Here is a 16,459-nt window from a genome sequence, read left to right as displayed (position 1 = left end):
TTTATCTTTAATTATATGATGGGATTCAAAACACGTTTAAAAAAAAAACAAAAAAATTATGTAATGAAAAGAAACTATGTTCAAATAATTATATCAAACTTTTTATTAATTTCCAAAAAGAAATTACCACGAAACAAATGATAAATAATAAAAAAAAATCACATTTTTTTTTTTTTTGTATAAAGTAAGGGGAAAAAAAAAAAAGGGAATTGAAAAAATAATATTAAAAAGATGGAATGCCTCAAGCGCAGTTGTGCCGTGTGGAAGACTTTCAAAAAGCCGCCAAATGGAAGATTTTGAGAATCACAGTCCAAAATCAAAAAAGAGTCTGTTTGGTTACAAGTTTAGCATAATAAATGGTCGGTGCCAGTTGTCAAAATTGAACGGCTGAGATTAGGGGATCATAAAAACCTTCAATAAAAACAAACAGTGGAAAATAGAAGGAAAAGAAAGAAAGTGTCTCCAAACAGTACCAAATTTCGATAAGAACGAAGCCCAACGGGCCAACATCCAACAAATCTCAACAAACGAAGAAAGAAAACATTAATTAAATAAAATACCAAAAAATAAAAACGTTGTTTATATAAGTCTCCTTCTCGCTCTCACTCACACACTCTTCGTGTTCTCCGTCCCCTTCTCTCTCTCTCTCTCTCTTCCTTCGTCTTTCCCTCTCTTTCTCTCTTTCATTTCTTTTCGTTCATCCAATATCAGATCTCTAGCAGAGACAATGGCTTCGGTCACAGGAACATCGGTGTCCATGAGCTCTCTTTCTAGCTCTTTCAAGCCCACCCTCGTAATCTTCGTTCTCCTCTTTTTACATATATATATATTTTTTATATTATGAGTTTCATTTTTTATTTTTTTTGGTTTTCTTTGATTAATAAGTCTTTTGAAGATTTTATTGTTGTATAAGTTTATTTGTTTGATTCATTGAATTTCTGAAATGGGTTTATTTTTTGTGTGAGATTGTGTGTTTGATTTATGGAATTTCTGAAATGGGTTTTGAATTTTGAGCGGCTAATGTTGAATCTGACTCGTTTTAGGATTTAATCTCTGTAGGATTGATGTGTTCTTCATTGGGTTTGATGTTTGTGAGCTTAAGTCTCTTGATCCGTGATTCAATTGAGATTATGGATCCTTTTCTGGATCTCTGGTGCAAATTTTTTGTTGTTTGTAATTACATTCAAAAGAAAAAGTTGTAATTTATATACATTTGATTGATTGTTTAATATATATATGTATATATTGACTTTCTGAAATGGGTTTCAAAAAACAAAGATTGCGTTTTTAACTTTGATTTGTTTGGAAGTCAACCTTTTAAACAGTATAGTGACATAAAGAGTCAAATAAGACTAGCTGCGTGGTGGTTCCCACTTAATGTATCCGAAACCTATCGATATCTGTTAGATTCGATGAATATATACAGCTAATATTCACAAATTGCTTATGCTTGCGAAAAATATATGTTAAGATTATAGTTTAGCTGATCTAAAATTGATCCGTTTGTGAGCATTGAAGAACTGTCTCACAGTGGATTGTTTGCTTTTTTAATAACGCTTTTTCTTAGGAATCATTTGGTTTTAATTTCCAATTCGAATCGTTAAAGATAAGTTTGTAAATGACAAAATTATTAGGCTGTAATGAAAAACTTGAAAATGCTGGTTTTTGGTTATTCAGATAGTCTTGGCTTATAACATGCAGCTTTGGGAAGATAGCTCAAAAGAAAAGCCTTAGGTTGGAGAATGTTAGATTTTGTAACTTTTTGTAAATTGAGACTCTTGCAACACTTCTTTGTGTGGGACTGTTATCTATTATATCAAATTATAATGTTAGCAAAAGGTTTTTGATCAAGCAAAATAATGTCGTAATGGTTATGACTTTTTCTTAAAATTTATATTGCATTATATTTCTAGTGCTTAATTTAGTTACTTTTTGAGGTGTTAGCAGGCTCTTACCAGCAGGGTCAATCTAAACTCGGTCTCATTCCCATTGCTTAGGTCAAACTGTGGACGCCTTCAAGTTTCATGTGCTGTAAGTTTATACAATTCGGTACTGAATATCATATTAAATTTTGCGTATACTTTTTCGTAGCCTCACTAATGTTATTTGGAATTTGCATTCCCCGACATTTTAATTTACGTACTTGTACTGGTTTACATGTTTAAGTAGAGGTACATACTTGAATTTAAGTCTTAAGGATCAATTCCTGTAGCACTGGTTTGGAATTCGCTTTTTAATGTAATGACCGGTAAAATATGGGTGAAGCTTTTATACTTGAGAACTTATCTCTTTTGACTCAAATCCTGCATCCTTGGGTTTGAATTTGTCTTCCTAATGTAAATTGCTAAAATGTAATGATGGTTGCTTCTTATTCTTTATAATTACCATCTTCATTCCACTAATCAGAATGAAACTGAGCGTAGTGCGATAAAATGTTCTAACCATATTATAAAATGTAAATTGGTAGAATGTAATGATGGTTGCTCTATAAAATAAACTACATTGGTATACCTTTTACTGTCCACCAGAACAATTCTCGTCCGTTGATTGTGTAGTGCATAATATAGAAAAAGTAGATTGTGCTAGTGACCAATAATTGTATTACTTTTTGCAGGCCAAACCCGAGACAGTGAAGAAAGTTTGTGAAATAGTAAAGAAGCAGCTAGCTCTACCAGAGGACCACGCTGTCACTGGAGAATCAAAATTCGCTGCACTCGGAGCTGATTCTCTTGACACGGTAAATTCATAGTTAACCAGTAGCCATCAGTCTCTTACATTTTCTGCACATCCCTAAAACCCGAAAACTCATATACTTTCATTTATTCCTTCATTTCTTTCCATTTTGTTCATTATGGTGGTTTGGGTTTTCTATATAATGGATAGTTTTGGTGTTTGGTCGCAACATTTTGGAATGTTTTAACATGGTCATGATGATTTTTTTGAATCTAAACTCGATCCATACAGGTTGAGATTGTGATGGGACTTGAGGAGCAATTTGGTATCAGTGTGGAAGAAGACAGTGCCCAGAGTATTGCTACTGTTCAAGACGCTGCAGATCTGATTGAAGAACTCGTTGCCAAGAAGGCTTAAATTAGCTTAGATAAAAGTAGTATATGTTTCTTTGAGATCGTTTTTCGTTTTCTTGTCCCTCTCTCTCTCTCTCTCTCTCTCTCTCTTTTTTGGCCATTTATTTTACTTTTTTTTTTTTCCTTTGTTGGTTTTCGAAATTAAAGCTTGTCATGGAACTCACATGCCTCTATTATGTGACAAAAAATTTCCTTGTTCTTATTTATTCTTAATATTTAAGGTAATGCTAGGAAGCTTTTCCAAAAATGGTGTCATTTGCATTTGCTATGTTCTGATAACATATTTTCTTGGACCAAGCTTGTTTAAAATTCGGAAAAATTTAAAAAATTGTTATCATGTTGTTTCACTTCTACTTCCAAATATTTTTTTGTAGATCTATAGCATCATCTAGATTGGGCTTGGGTTAAACTTGGTAAAGTTGGGCGTTTTCCCTCATGACCTTGTTGGAAAAAAATAAGTTAACAAATATACAAGGAAAGAAGGCAGAAGAGGAGTGCCTTAAATTTTATGAAATGCAACATATGTGCAAGCATTTAAAAAGAAAAAAAAATGAAAATGAAAACTTATAGCAGTAGTTTAGAGATAGATATAATCTTTGATCAAAATTTCATGAATAAGTGAAGCATAGAAAGAGTGTGGTATTAAATCCAATTGTTGGTACATGGAATCTAAAAATCTCTAAACAATTACGGAAAAGAGACTTAAATCGTATTAGTTGGCAACTGCCTAGCCTTACCCTTCGAAGCTGACATTATGTAAAGTTTTTAACTAAATCAATTGAATATTTTACTTCAAGTTATGAAATTTTATTCATATTTAAATATTACAATGTTTTTAATTTCAAAAATAACTGTGTAATCAATTGAAAGTAATTAAAAATTTGAAAATAGTTCCCCGTTCCTTTTTGATGATCAATTTAATCCTTTTTGCAGTGCCAAAATTTACTTGAATTTTTGCACTAAGAATAGAAAAAAAAAATAAAAAAATAAAAAAGAAAAAGAAAAAGATTCCAACGGTGGAAACAGACAAGCAGGTTTACCTAATATACCACTTAAAAACCAAAGTTTATTTTTAGGAACATGTGCCTGGTTTTTTCCATCTAAGACATATCTAATTCAATAGAGACATAAACATTGGCTGTGTGTCACATGCACTTCAAATGATAACCACGTGTGATCTCATGTGACATGCAAACTTGGAGCAGGAAATTTGAAAGTCACAAGAAAAGCACAGTCGATGACCGCCAAGAACAACTTAGCTATTTAATGCATATTTATAAACAAGAAAAATAATTTTAAAAAAAGTAAAAAGAAAAAAAATAAAGTTCTCAAACACTTAGGAATTACATACTTTGTAAGTACAAAAAGTTCTTTATATTATTGGCAATTAATTACATATACTTTCTATGAAGAATGGAAGATAAAAAGAAAAAGGAAACAAGAAGTAGAACTTACAACAATATAATTGAATCTTTAAACCCACAAAAGCAAAATTCAAATCCTAGGAAGATGGATAAATCCAAAAGCTGCTAAAGCTGCAAAACCAGCAAAGTTTGAAGATCGAACCAAGTTAATAGTTGGTGATGAAGAAATTGGCATAGACCCAAATGGTGCAAGAGCAGAAAAAGGACCAGAAGCAACCAAATCGTCTGGATTTGGAGGACTAAGGTTGGAAGGAATAGTGGGTATAGAGGATCCAATTGGAGTTGGAAGCACAGCACCAGATTTAGGCAAAAGTGGAGAAATGTCAGGAGAGAGTTCTTGGTAAGCAGATGATGGAGTTGGTTGAGGATTTGAAGATAATGCTGATACTGGTGAAGCAGAGATAGTGTTACTGGAAGAACTAGAAGCTTTAGGATTAGGCTGAGAAGAAGGTAAAGAAAGCAAAGGGGAGGCTAAGAAGATCATGATGAGCAATAAGTGTAAACAAAAAGAGGCCATTTTTCTAATGATGAAAGTTATAACTTAGTAAGAGAGTGGTATATATTTTGTGAAAATGAAAGGATTTTTTGTTTTTTTTTTTGGGCTAAGAAAAGAAAAAGAGGAAGTGGGGTTTTAAGGTGGAGGAGCTTTTGGGTGGAAATGTTATATGATTTGGTGCTTTTAAAGGATTGTATGACTAGAAGTTTTAGGTAGGGTCCATCTGCCACATGGCTAGTAGAAAGTGAATGATGATGAGAAAATACAGGTTGGCAATGTTGAGCAAAGGGACAAAGTTTGGGTAACAAATTGTTTGGTGATTTTTTTTTTTAATTTTTTATTTTACCACCTGTTGGCCCGTGATCTTGGCTCCCCCTGATTTTCTGACAATCTGATGACCTAAGATCCCCCAATCTTGTTAATTAGCTAGAATGTCAAATTACCACCTTTATTGCCTACTCAAGCAAATTGATGAAATATACAATTTGGAAATCATGAGGCATTGGATCCTCTTAGAATAGTGTTGTTAGGTGGGAAAAAAAGTTAAAATGGATTTTTTTAGCTGAAAAAATTTAATGGATTACAAGCATAAAAAAGGGTCTTTTGAATACTCTCATATTAATTCTTTCATTACATTATCTTCAAAGATAATTTAGAAAGTTCCTGTAAATAAGCATCCCATCCAAAGATTGAAGCTTTCATGGATTTTTTTTTTTTTTTTGGGGAAAAAAAAGAAAAGAAAAGAAATTGAACTAAGTATTAAAGTAAAATCTCGATCTTGGCCTTGACAATGAGCCAATCGAAAAGAACTACAACCAATTTTTAATAAAACAGTAAGAAGTATATAGTAATATATATAAATATGTTTTTTGCAATGTCCAAACGTTGTTATCCCATGTTGCAAACGTTTCTGGTCACATGGATTCTTGCTTCTACTAAGTTTAACCTTGGCAACTACGAGAAAAAGGACAATGCTTCCCCGCAAATCATGGGTCCCTTGTCTTTTTTAATTTCTTCGTAAGAACATGGAACCATTCCATTGATCGGACATAGAATTTGAGCGTCTCTAGTAGGTAATACTGCATGTGTGTGTATATATATATATATATATGTATATATTTTGATAAACTATATAAATACATCTTGGTTCACCATTAAAAAAAAAAAAAAAAAAAGAATCACGTAAATAAGATTAAAAGATAGCAAAGCATACGGCACGTTTCAATCGGGGGAGAAAAACAAAGATATTCCCAAATAATGTCAACTAATATACATCGCATACATGGATTATACAAAGGTAGCCCAAAAAGAGGATGGATGAATGCTAATAATATTCTATGCAGAAAATTTGACAACTCATCCCTTATTGACCTTATAAAGAATTGAGGAAGCATGTCTTCCATGCCCTTCTCAAGAGTCAATTTCATTTGTGCAAAATATAAATCTAGGATTTCAAATGCAACGAGGTAGGCGCTGTAACTCCACCGCAGCAAGCTAAGCAGCATTGGCTAAACCAGATATGCCAGAACTTTTGAGCTTAGAGACGATTGATTCAATCTTTGAAATCTCTGGCATGGATATCGACCACATCTTTGCATGAGACAGGTACTGCTTACATGAATAGCATAGTATGTAGCATCTGCTGCACCAATAAGTGAGGAATCCCCCTGTTCCATGACTCGATGTTTGCACTGACCTTATGAAGGTTAGACAAGCAGACCGGTAGTAGCTTCCCTAAGAGCTGCCTTGAGCAGCAGGTCAACACATTCAGAAGCCATATCTGCCACATTTGTTTCCTGGGAAGGACTTAACTCTAGCAAAGACCCCATTGCTTCCGAAGTCCATAATATCTCTTAAGCCTTGTTGCTGATCAACTGGTCCATTACTTCAGAAGAACCATTACCTAAAAGATCAGGTTCTTTGTGTAGATGAAGCCTTTCCTGCCGCTCACAGAAAGCCTTACACAGGCCAACGGTTAGTTCTAGGAAATCTTCCATATCCTTGGCATATACAAACTCCAGAAGATTTTCAATCCTTCCAACAACCTTTAACCGAGAAAGTAACTTGGATACAACTCTGGAGAAGAGGCCAGACCTAGGCAAAGCTTAACGTAACTAACATATGCACTTGAGAGATCCCCAAGCAAAAACTCAAAGCACTGTGAAATTGTCTTAAGGTGTAAAATATCTAATATTTTTACGTAACTAAACTCAATCAGCATTACAAGAAGCTTCTGTGCATACATGGGGATATGATCCTCATCTTCAGTCAAGAAGGGGTAGAGAGGGAGGAATTATTTATTGGATATCGACTCCAAATCCTTTGACCTTTGCCCATCTTCACAGTGTTCATTCAAAAAGACAACCATAACTTCACACAAAATTTTCAGGCAATAAGGATGGTGAATAGGAACAGCCAAACTGGGGAGAATTTCATGAATAATTACGTCAGGGCTTTCAAGGATTACAGTTGACTCCTCTGTGACAGATTTAAGTACCCTAAGAAGGGTTATTTGGAAGTCATCCCTGCCCTGGAAATCCATTAGAAATTTATGTCAATATCAAATTCAATACCATATATATTCTTTCCATTTAAAATGTAGACAATAAATACTTAGCAACACTTGGCTCAGCTGCAGCCATCAACAACATCATCTTGCATTACTTTTATTGTCTTGATCTTATGGGCGTTGGAAGAGAAGAGGCACAGCCTCATGAAGTCCTCACCTGTTCTGAGCAGAAGGCTTTCAATCCAACATCCTCTTTTTCTACAAATTCCTCTTGAAACTACTGGTGGTGTCCATAGACTCATAGTTAGCCTTGTCCATATCATATACTTTCAGAGATATACAAACCGTTTTGAAAAGAAAACAAAAATCAATAAGGAAATACTACTGCTCTTTGTGTGAATGCCCACACCAAATCTGAAACATTTGTGTAGGCATCGATATATAATGCTCATCTTATGTCGTTCTCATTTTCTAAGTTTTATGATTACTTTACATTCCACATTCTAAAAGTACCGTGGAATATGTGTTGGAGATGTGACAATTTTTAGTGTAAGAAGCTTGTAAACCTCAGGCTAGCATTACAAAGCCAAAGGGTGTGTTTTTGTTATGTTTTATCCAGCTTAACGTAAGTGTTGTAGAAGAGCAAGCTAAAGGTGGTTTTGGAGACTACTTTATGAAGAAGTAAACTTGAAGAGCTGGGGCTACTTGTCACCTGCTTAAGCATGTAGTGTTGATATATGGTTAAAAGTAGTTAAAAGAAAGCACGAAAAAGCGAGTCCACATGGTGAATAATCAAAGCTAGAATTACAACATGTCTAGCCATGGTGTAACTACTCCAAGACGAAGAAATGAAATTGCATCCACGCTTAAGGGTTGCTTCATTGTTAAGCAATGTTAAGAAAGTAATGTTTAAGCCTTGTATCAGTTCTTCCAGTATAAGAGACATCAAAGTTCATGATAGTTTCTCCACCGTTTTGTGTAAAACGAAAATTGTTTTAGAGTTTGGTAAAGCATTGGCATACGTGTGTACCCTTTCTCTTTCTTCTTTTGAACCAACTTTGCCTTTCTCCGCATATGAACCATGTTATTGTTGATGGTCTTTTTTTGACATACTGAAGCTGACATGGTCCAGAGCAAAGCCACCTGAATATTCCTTCGATTCCCTACCCCAACTGCCCAAACCGCATAATTATCAGCTTAAAATTTTAATTGTGCGGTGGTGGGAATGTAAAATGGTTATGGTAATAAAAAATTTGAAGCCGAAGAAAATTAAGATTTGGTTTTGAATAACGCTAACATATGTACAGCATAAAAAGAACACATAAGGAACCATACAGAAAGCTTCCAACCTAAAACTTGAATTAAGTAATAATTTTTTTCCGTTTGGTATTTTAGTAAGTACAGTAATAATTATGCTTTACACTGCTCAACACATGAAACTTAAAAGGTAGAACTAATGTAATGAGAAAGGGTAGTTAAGTGGTCACACTGTAAAAAAACTAATCATCTTGATTTTATGGCAGCATCCTGTATTCAAATTCATATTTTCATTATTTTTCCAGAAAATTACAAACGTAAGACCAAAGTTCATTTAGGCTACTGACAAAACTTATAGTAAACACACACAGCACATGAAGACAAAACACTTATGAAAAGTTACCTTCAAGTTCATTTAATCGATGCTGAATGTGGATTTGATAACGATGGTCCCTTGATTTTGTCAATTCAAAACCCGACACACAGTTTGGCCGTTGCTTCAGCAATGCATCTTCAAGTTCTGTTAATAAATATTCCTCAGAAATATTTCCATTATCATCCTCTCGTGAATATTGAAACAAATATTAGAATTGCTACATTAGAAAAGACAAACTTGGTAATAAAAAGAAACCTTTACACATCATGGCTTTCAATTAAAACATTTTAACAATTTTTCATAAAAGAAAAATAAAATCTACCAAATTAGTACAGAAAAATCCAAACATCTCCAATCACAAATAAAACTTAATCTGAATAATATAGCAGCTTAAAAATTATTACGTCAGCAGTATACAACTACAGAATGACAAATTAGAAAGAAGTGAAAATTATATACAAAAATCTGAAGCACTTGAAGTTCGTTCAAGATAACCTATTGCTATATTTTCAAAAACAAAAGTAGAACAGCCAATCCAATCCAAAACAAAGATTACCCGCAACAAGTGGCATAAAAATAACAAAAAGAAACCATCAAACCCACAGAAACCCATTACCGAAATTCCCCGTCCATTTCCTTATAAATAATTGCCAGAGAAAACGATGAACAAAAAGTCTCCAAATTTCAAAAAGTTTCACATAACACTGCATTTCCCAACTCCACAAAAAAACCAAAAACACCAATTTCAAGCAAACAAACCAAAAAACCAAAACACATCATCCAAACCATTCTTATCAGATCCATTGGCGTCCCCCCCATGAAAGGGGCCGCTAATGCCATCATCTCCGTTGTAATAGATAGAAGAAGCGGTGTCGAAGAGGCCGGGAGGGAGAAGTTTCGTCTTCATATCAGCAAAAACAGTCATGCAAGGAACAAGCCGTTTCTTTAAGGACCTTATCCTCTTAACTAGCTTTCTCACTTCCTTTTGGATCCTCATTAGATGCGTTCTCATCCTCTAAAGAGCTTCTCCAACAAGCATTCTATCTCCAGGGATTTTCTCCACTTTTGAACATTCTCAAGAAGTTTCATCTTTATATCAACAAAAACAGTCATAGAAACAAATTCTTCTCAAAAGGTTTTGTCCTCAGAAAAACAGGAATAGCTTGTTTCTTACATGACTATTATTGCTGATATGAAAGACGAAACTTCTTGAAAATGTTTAAAGATGGAGAAAATTACTAAGAAATAGAGTGCTTGCTGGGAAGCTCTTTATTCCAAAAAGGATAAATCTGTTCAAAAGGATGAAGATTTTAAGATAGCTGAGGAAACTATTCAGAAAGAGGACCGAAATGAAGAGGCAGCTAAGCAGCGGCGAGTTGATGAGCAGGTTCAGGAGCTCTGAGTGAGTGGGTTTACATTTCCTTTTTCTGTATTCTAAATAATTCTAGAAACTACTTCTAAGAAATGATATGACTCATAGCTGATCTGAGAGAGTAAAGTTTGTAAAGGAATCTGTTGACATGTATATAGAAGGATGATTGATATCGCTTCTCTAAAGCGAGGACGTGCTTTCTGGTATGTCCGATTGTCTCTGTCCCGCCCTCATTTTGGTGGCCTCTAACGTAGGCTAGAAACTTCACCACGAAAGGGTAAAGTTTAAGTTGACTATACTTTGACACGTGTAAGGAAGGATGACATGTTTATAGAAGGATAATTGATTTTTTTTTCTTTTTGGTAAACTAGAAGGATGATTGATTTTGGTTAGTATTAATGTTATTTTTTTATGTGTCTAATCGAGATTTTGCTATTTTTTTTATGGCATTGAAATCCCCACCAAAATGGTCTTTTTTTTTTTTTTTTAATGTTTTTTGGCCTCAATTTGATTTTTTAAAGCCTTTAATGCCAAATACCATTAGTACCCAAAGCAAACTTTATTGTCATTAGTTATTTATTTAGAATTAATAATGATAATAATAATAAGCCATTAAGCGAGAAGGTAGGGCCCAGGGTATTGTTTTATTTGTTATCTTTTGGCTCGTCTGTATCAATTACTTCGATATGGTTATTGTTTATAGTTCGACAATGTTCTCCTTCCAATTCTTTCTTCCATTTCACAAGTGCTTGTTTCTTAGTCCACTAGACCAAAATTCTACAAGCACTGTAACAAATCAAAGAGTCTATCCCAATAATTTGTAATTTCATCATAAGTAGTCTATCCCCACAAACTTCGTCCAATTGAGTCATAGATTTCTAGTCAACAAAAGGTACATGTATAAGAAAGTTTTCTGTCAAGAAAAGGTGTACACATATAGAAATTGATGTTGGAGAGGCAAGAAAGTTCTAGATTTCACAACTATTTCATCATACACATCTCCCTGGGCAAGCATTCTTTGCTTGTGAGGCTTGCAATACAAGCATCAAGAACATCCTCGGTTTCACGACCAACATCCCTGATTCGTTCAACAATCTTCTGCACCTCGTAGTTGTCCTTCTGCTCTGCTTTGGAGTTTTTGAGGAAAACATTAATCATGGTGAGATCCTTTTGAATAATCTTCACTTTTTCTTCAACCCATGAAGCAAATCTACCTCTTGAGTAAGATACCTTGCCAAATTATCCAGTAGAAAGCTAACAGCACTTTCTGCCATTTTCTTACAGTAGAAAACTCCTTGTAATTTTAGAAGTGGAAAAGGGTATGGAAGGCCAGCTTCCATATATCCATATATACACACACACACACACACACATATATATATATACATATATATATTAATGTATAATATAAATATGGAGAAGGGACTGAAACTTCAATGGAGATTTAAAGTTTTCTTGAACATTAAGATGTGCATTATCGCTTGAAAACGTGTTGAAAGTGTAAGAATTCTTAGACATACAAAAAAAGAAGGTCATGAAAAGAAGTTTTTGTGGGATCCAGCCTCCTCCTAAAGTCCAACTCATTAGGATTTTTTTTTTCTTTTACTTATTCTTTTAAGTTTATTTGGTGGACAAATTGTTTTAAAATAACAATATTAAAACTTTATAAATAGGTGTTTAATTTTCAGTTTTGTAACATAACACATAGATTACAGATAATACAGTTTTCAGAGACTCTTAGAGAGAGTTTTAAAGAATTTTTTTTTTTTTTGTTATTAGTTTCACAGAGAATAATATATATTTTTCTTCTCAATATTTTTGTGCTTTTGTTTTTTTTATTTTTTGTGTTGTTTTTGTGTGTTTTTCGTAATCAGAGGATCATGACAAATGGTATCATAGTCAAAATCAAAGATAGAGTTAGTCGTCCAAAGTTCATACAAAAGATTTGAGCATATTAAGAGGTAGATCTCATTGAGACGAAGAGAACAAGCCCAATTGGACCTCCATCAGCAGCCGCATGCACCCCATGCACGGGTCAAATTTTTGTGCAGGTTTTCATTAGCCAATCAACACACCACGAGCCATCCACGTGCCCACAAGCCAACTTGAGCTTAAAAAATTGTAGGAGTGAAATCTTAATATAATTTGAAAAAGCAAGAGCAACAAATCCAAAGAAATAAAAAAGAAAAAGAAAAATATTTTTATTGTATTATTTTTCTAAATTAAATAGGGTAAAATTAAATAGGGCAAAAGTCAAAATATATGTATATGTTGATTTATAGATGTAAATGGATTTTTCTTTTCAACTGAAAATTTCCAAAAAAGCTGATATTTATTAAACATGCACAAAAATAAATAGAACTATCTATCTACACTCTCCCTCTTTTTTTTATTTTTATTTTTTTTTATTTTTATAAATTATATAAGAAAGACATTTTGAATAATTTGAATAAGAGACGCTTTTATACACTTAGCACTTATAATATAAGTATAATCTAGTTTATATATTATTTCCATATATCTAATATATATTATATATTTAATGTATGTTAATATTTGTATATAATTATTATGTATTTAATATATGTTTAATTCTATATTTAATATATTATATTTAATATTAATATATAAATTTAATATAGAAATGTAATATATTATTATAGAAAATAATTATTACAAAAAACAAAAGCTTTTATATTATGTAATTATTCGTTGAGTACATCCTTGAAGAGCAGAAGATTTCGTGACATTTTTGACTGACAGTCTCGTGTTTCGAATAAGTTGTTTAATAGTTGGCATGTTGAATCGTATACTTTGACTATATCAACTAATAGTGAGAAAATGAAATCCGGATAAATCCTAATAGCTATTACAGGTAGCGGTATAGAGAGCGAAACAAATAACTCTCATGGCCTAATTTCAAAATTAGAAGTGTTTCTTCATAAGAATGCCACGAATCTGATAAATTACTCTTGCATATCTATAAATTCACCTATAGCGTATTCTTCTATATATCGGTTTGTCTTTTTCTTCCGCGACCCTTGGATGCCAAAGGCGTCCTTAGGGTGATCTCGTAGTTCCTACGGGGTAGAGACGATGGGCACGGTCCATGGATTTTCCTTCCTTTTGCCGCATTTCACTTAAAGGGTTTAAAGGAGATGGTGCATCAAGCTGTTTGCAAGGACCAACTTGATTCTTTTCCCCATGAGTAGAAGTGATTTGCTTAGCTTTACACCCCTCCCAAGGTATCATTTCTAATATATCCGTGGGGTAGGCTCGGACACATTGAGTACATCCTATGCAAATATCATAAATCTTTACTGAATGTGACATTGGATTTATAAATTTTTTGAACATTCTATATTTTTGATCTGATGTGTCGATATCAATGGTGACTCATTACTTCTATGAATCATTTCTTCGGACAAAAGAAGATTATGTAAACACTTACTCGAAATCTTACTTATCAAATTCCATAGTGGAAGACACTGAGCGTCTGGTATATGTGGACATTTATACTTCTTTTCACATTTGGAAATATAAAATTCAAACTCATGTAACAAGTCACGGTCCTAAAAGAATCACTAACGAAATACTGCATCTAGAAGCCCATTTACTCCAAAATTTAGAAAAAAAAAAAATTGTGATGTTGGGGTCTTAGGTGGAGACAGTCTCAATTTTTTTGAAATTGCAAAAATACCTCTATATTTTTTATATTTGCAGGTTTTTTCAAAACTTTTGATATTTGCAGTTTGACCCAAAACTTTTAGAAATTGTACTTTGACCTCAAATTTTGACCCGAGAAAAGTTAAATCCAACATTTTGACCTTTTTAAACGCATTGGTGGACTTTGTTTTGCCAAATTCAGCTTCAATTTTTTATAAATCTATTACAGGGCAAGATGTCAATCGATGAATCTTATTCAGGAGCTATGATTAAGCTTACTACCACCAACTACGCACTTTGGAGACCTTGGACAGAAGATCTTCTAAATTATAAGGATTTGTTTGACCCTTTGGATGCCAAAGGAAGGAATCCCGATCCCACAAAAGAAGCAAAATGGAATAAGCTAAACAGGAAAATGATCGGTCAAATCCGACAATGGATCGATCACAGTGTCTTCCATCATGTTGCGTAGGTGACAGACGCACACACCCTTTGGAAGAAGTTGGAGGACATGTAACAAGCCAAGACTTGATCAGAACTTAGATTAACTTGTTCCTAAACCTGTATTATATTAGTCCAGATCTTAATTATGTTCAGGTTTTAATGGTCACCTTAATCCCTAATTATTTTATGATTAGAAACCTTGGTATATGTTGAAGAAGCCACAATAGTAAATGATGTCCTATTAATAAGTCAAACTAAAATACTTGATTTGTATTTGATATTTTAGGTATTCAAAGAGAACAAAGATAATTATTTCTCAGAAGTATTTTCTATATGAATAATGTACTTAATATTATTGAGAAAATAAGCCCTTAAATAGACTAAAAGATACAAAATAAAACCCTAATTAGCTAGGTCAAAACTGGCCAACATAGAGAAGTTCAAAGTGTGGCCGAATTCTACCTCCTTTCGTAATCTAAATTGGATTAATTAATTCCTTTATTTTGAAATAGGAATTAATTAATTTACAACCAAAATAGTAAAATTCTAACTTTCCTAAAGCAATTTTTCGAGCAAATAAATAAATAAAAACCAAGATAAAGACTATTTCCTAAAATAAAAGACAAATGTTTAAGTTAGGAAACTAGTTGACTAGTTTGCCAACTAAGCTGTTTTTATCTAATCACCAGCTAGTTTAGGTTCCAAATCAGCTACAATATGACTTGTAGGATGCCAAATAGAATTACTATTGATTGATGGAATTTGGTGTAGGTTTATGTTGTTGTACCCTAGAGCACAATCATTCAAGGTGTTAGTCAAGAATGATTGTTGTTGGTTCTTGGTTCTTGATTTTGTTTTTTTTTTTTTAGGTTTGTTAAGGTTTTTGTTCTGGTTTTAATGGAGGTTTAGGGTTCTTGAGAATGTTGTTAGCTTTTGGGAAGAAGAAGAAACCAAAATGTAGTAGTTGAGAGAGAGAGAGCCAAAAATGTTGTTTTTCAAAATCTGTTTTTTGAATTTTTTCTTTCTCAACATTTTTCATTACAATTTTCATACTTTTAAATACATCAAAAAGACAATAAGGCATGCTGCCATATTGAGCAATAAATACAAAAGCATTAAAAGTAACCAACCAAGCCAAACTACCTCAACTAACTCTAATCAATGTGCTGGGCATGCAAGAAACCTTCTTTAATGGGCAGTTCAGCTTGTCTAAGGCATTTGAATTTGAAAACCAGCTCCATTTGACTTGAAAATTTGAGGGAAGCCTTTTTGAATATTAAACTATGTTCTAGCCAAAAACCAGATAAAACAAAGTCCATTTACCCATTCAAAAGTAATCAAACCCGAGGCAGTTTTGCCTAGTTTTCTGGGCAACAAAACTGCACAAGGGTCAGATTGTTTTGGGCTTAACTCAGCCTTTCCAGCTCCAAATTGGGCCATTCTTTTTGCTTCTGCTTCCTCTGCATATCTAGTTTATAATATCCAAAATTCAGGTCCAAATCTCAAACCTACTTCGAACGGCATCCAAGGAAGTGGACTTATTTTGCTGGAAATACAATTCCAGCAACTAGACAAAAAAGGCCTTAAGCTAGATAATGAGCTTAGGGCATTACAAAAAAGGATATTGTTCTTAAACATTACAAGATAAAATAAAATGCATAAACATAAATAATGTTTCGTCTTTGATGTTGCAAAACAAAGAGTGCAAGTGTAACCGAACTACTTTGCACATTGTGGCAAGATCACCACATTTCAACATTGATTCCCATATGTTGCCGTTGATTGGAATAAGTAAAATTTGCTTGACCAACAAAAGAAATCAAAATCAG

The 16,459-nt window shown here is 33.4% G+C and overlaps 3 protein-coding genes across 13 annotated transcripts; 1 reads left to right on the top strand and 2 right to left on the bottom strand.

Moving 5' to 3' along the window:
- The first annotated feature begins 604 nt into the window (after positions 1 to 604).
- LOC107411414 (acyl carrier protein 1, chloroplastic) lies at positions 605 to 3,333 on the top strand. The gene is made up of 4 exons (XM_016018998.4): positions 605 to 793; positions 1,948 to 2,031; positions 2,615 to 2,737; positions 2,965 to 3,333. The coding sequence occupies exons 1-4, from the start codon at positions 728 to 730 to the stop codon at positions 3,088 to 3,090; spliced, it is 399 nt and encodes a 132-aa protein (XP_015874484.1). The 5' UTR covers positions 605 to 727; the 3' UTR covers positions 3,091 to 3,333.
- On the bottom strand, positions 3,117 to 5,486 carry LOC107426876 (classical arabinogalactan protein 26). Its single transcript, XM_025076975.3, has one exon. The coding sequence runs from the start codon at positions 5,025 to 5,027 to the stop codon at positions 4,581 to 4,583; it is 447 nt and encodes a 148-aa protein (XP_024932743.3). The 5' UTR covers positions 5,028 to 5,486; the 3' UTR covers positions 3,117 to 4,580.
- A 707-nt stretch (positions 5,487 to 6,193) lies between these two features.
- LOC107431501 (probable ATP-dependent DNA helicase CHR12) lies at positions 6,194 to 10,885 on the bottom strand. Of its 11 annotated transcripts, XM_048465535.2 has the most exons (5): positions 9,935 to 10,791; positions 9,176 to 9,292; positions 8,546 to 8,687; positions 7,733 to 7,795; positions 6,194 to 7,536 (listed from the first exon to the last, which is right to left on the bottom strand). In XM_048465535.2, the coding sequence occupies exons 1-4, from the start codon at positions 10,158 to 10,160 to the stop codon at positions 7,774 to 7,776; spliced, it is 507 nt and encodes a 168-aa protein (XP_048321492.2). In that variant the 5' UTR covers positions 10,161 to 10,791; the 3' UTR covers positions 6,194 to 7,536; positions 7,733 to 7,773. The 11 variants fall into 11 exon arrangements, 6 of the variants coding, with proteins under 6 accessions (XP_048321492.2, XP_048321494.2, XP_048321490.2 ...); XM_048465537.2 differs by lacking the exon at positions 8,546 to 8,687 and having other exon boundaries at positions 9,935 to 10,811; XM_048465533.2 differs by having other exon boundaries at positions 6,194 to 7,795.
- Positions 10,886 to 16,459: the final 5,574 nt, after the last annotated feature.

Source organism: Ziziphus jujuba, chromosome 11 (assembly GCF_031755915.1).
Source record: "Ziziphus jujuba cultivar Dongzao chromosome 11, ASM3175591v1".
NCBI classification, from domain to species: domain Eukaryota; kingdom Viridiplantae; phylum Streptophyta; class Magnoliopsida; order Rosales; family Rhamnaceae; genus Ziziphus; species Ziziphus jujuba.
This window is presented reverse-complemented; position numbering and strand designations above follow the sequence as displayed.

Excerpts from the sequence above, each read along its gene's own strand:
- LOC107411414 (XM_016018998.4), top strand. The coding sequence starts at position 728 with ATGGCTTCGGTCACAGGAACATCGGTGTCCATGAGCTCTCTTTCTAGC. Across the intron at positions 794-1,947 it reads GCTCTTTCAAGCCCACCCTC|GCTCTTACCAGCAGGGTCAA; the intron begins GTAATCTTCGTT and ends AGGTGTTAGCAG. Across the intron at positions 2,738-2,964 it reads GAGCTGATTCTCTTGACACG|GTTGAGATTGTGATGGGACT; the intron begins GTAAATTCATAG and ends CGATCCATACAG.
- LOC107426876 (XM_025076975.3), bottom strand. The coding sequence starts at position 5,027 with ATGGCCTCTTTTTGTTTACACTTATTGCTCATCATGATCTTCTTAGCC.
- LOC107431501 (XM_016042438.4), bottom strand. The coding sequence starts at position 10,160 with ATGAGAACGCATCTAATGAGGATCCAAAAGGAAGTGAGAAAGCTAGTT. Across the intron at positions 9,293-9,934 it reads CAATGGATCTGATAAGAATG|AACTTGAAGATGCATTGCTG; the intron begins GTTTGGATGATG and ends ATTTATTAACAG. Across the intron at positions 8,688-9,175 it reads TCGATTAAATGAACTTGAAG|TTGGGGTAGGGAATCGAAGG; the intron begins GTAACTTTTCAT and ends CGGTTTGGGCAG.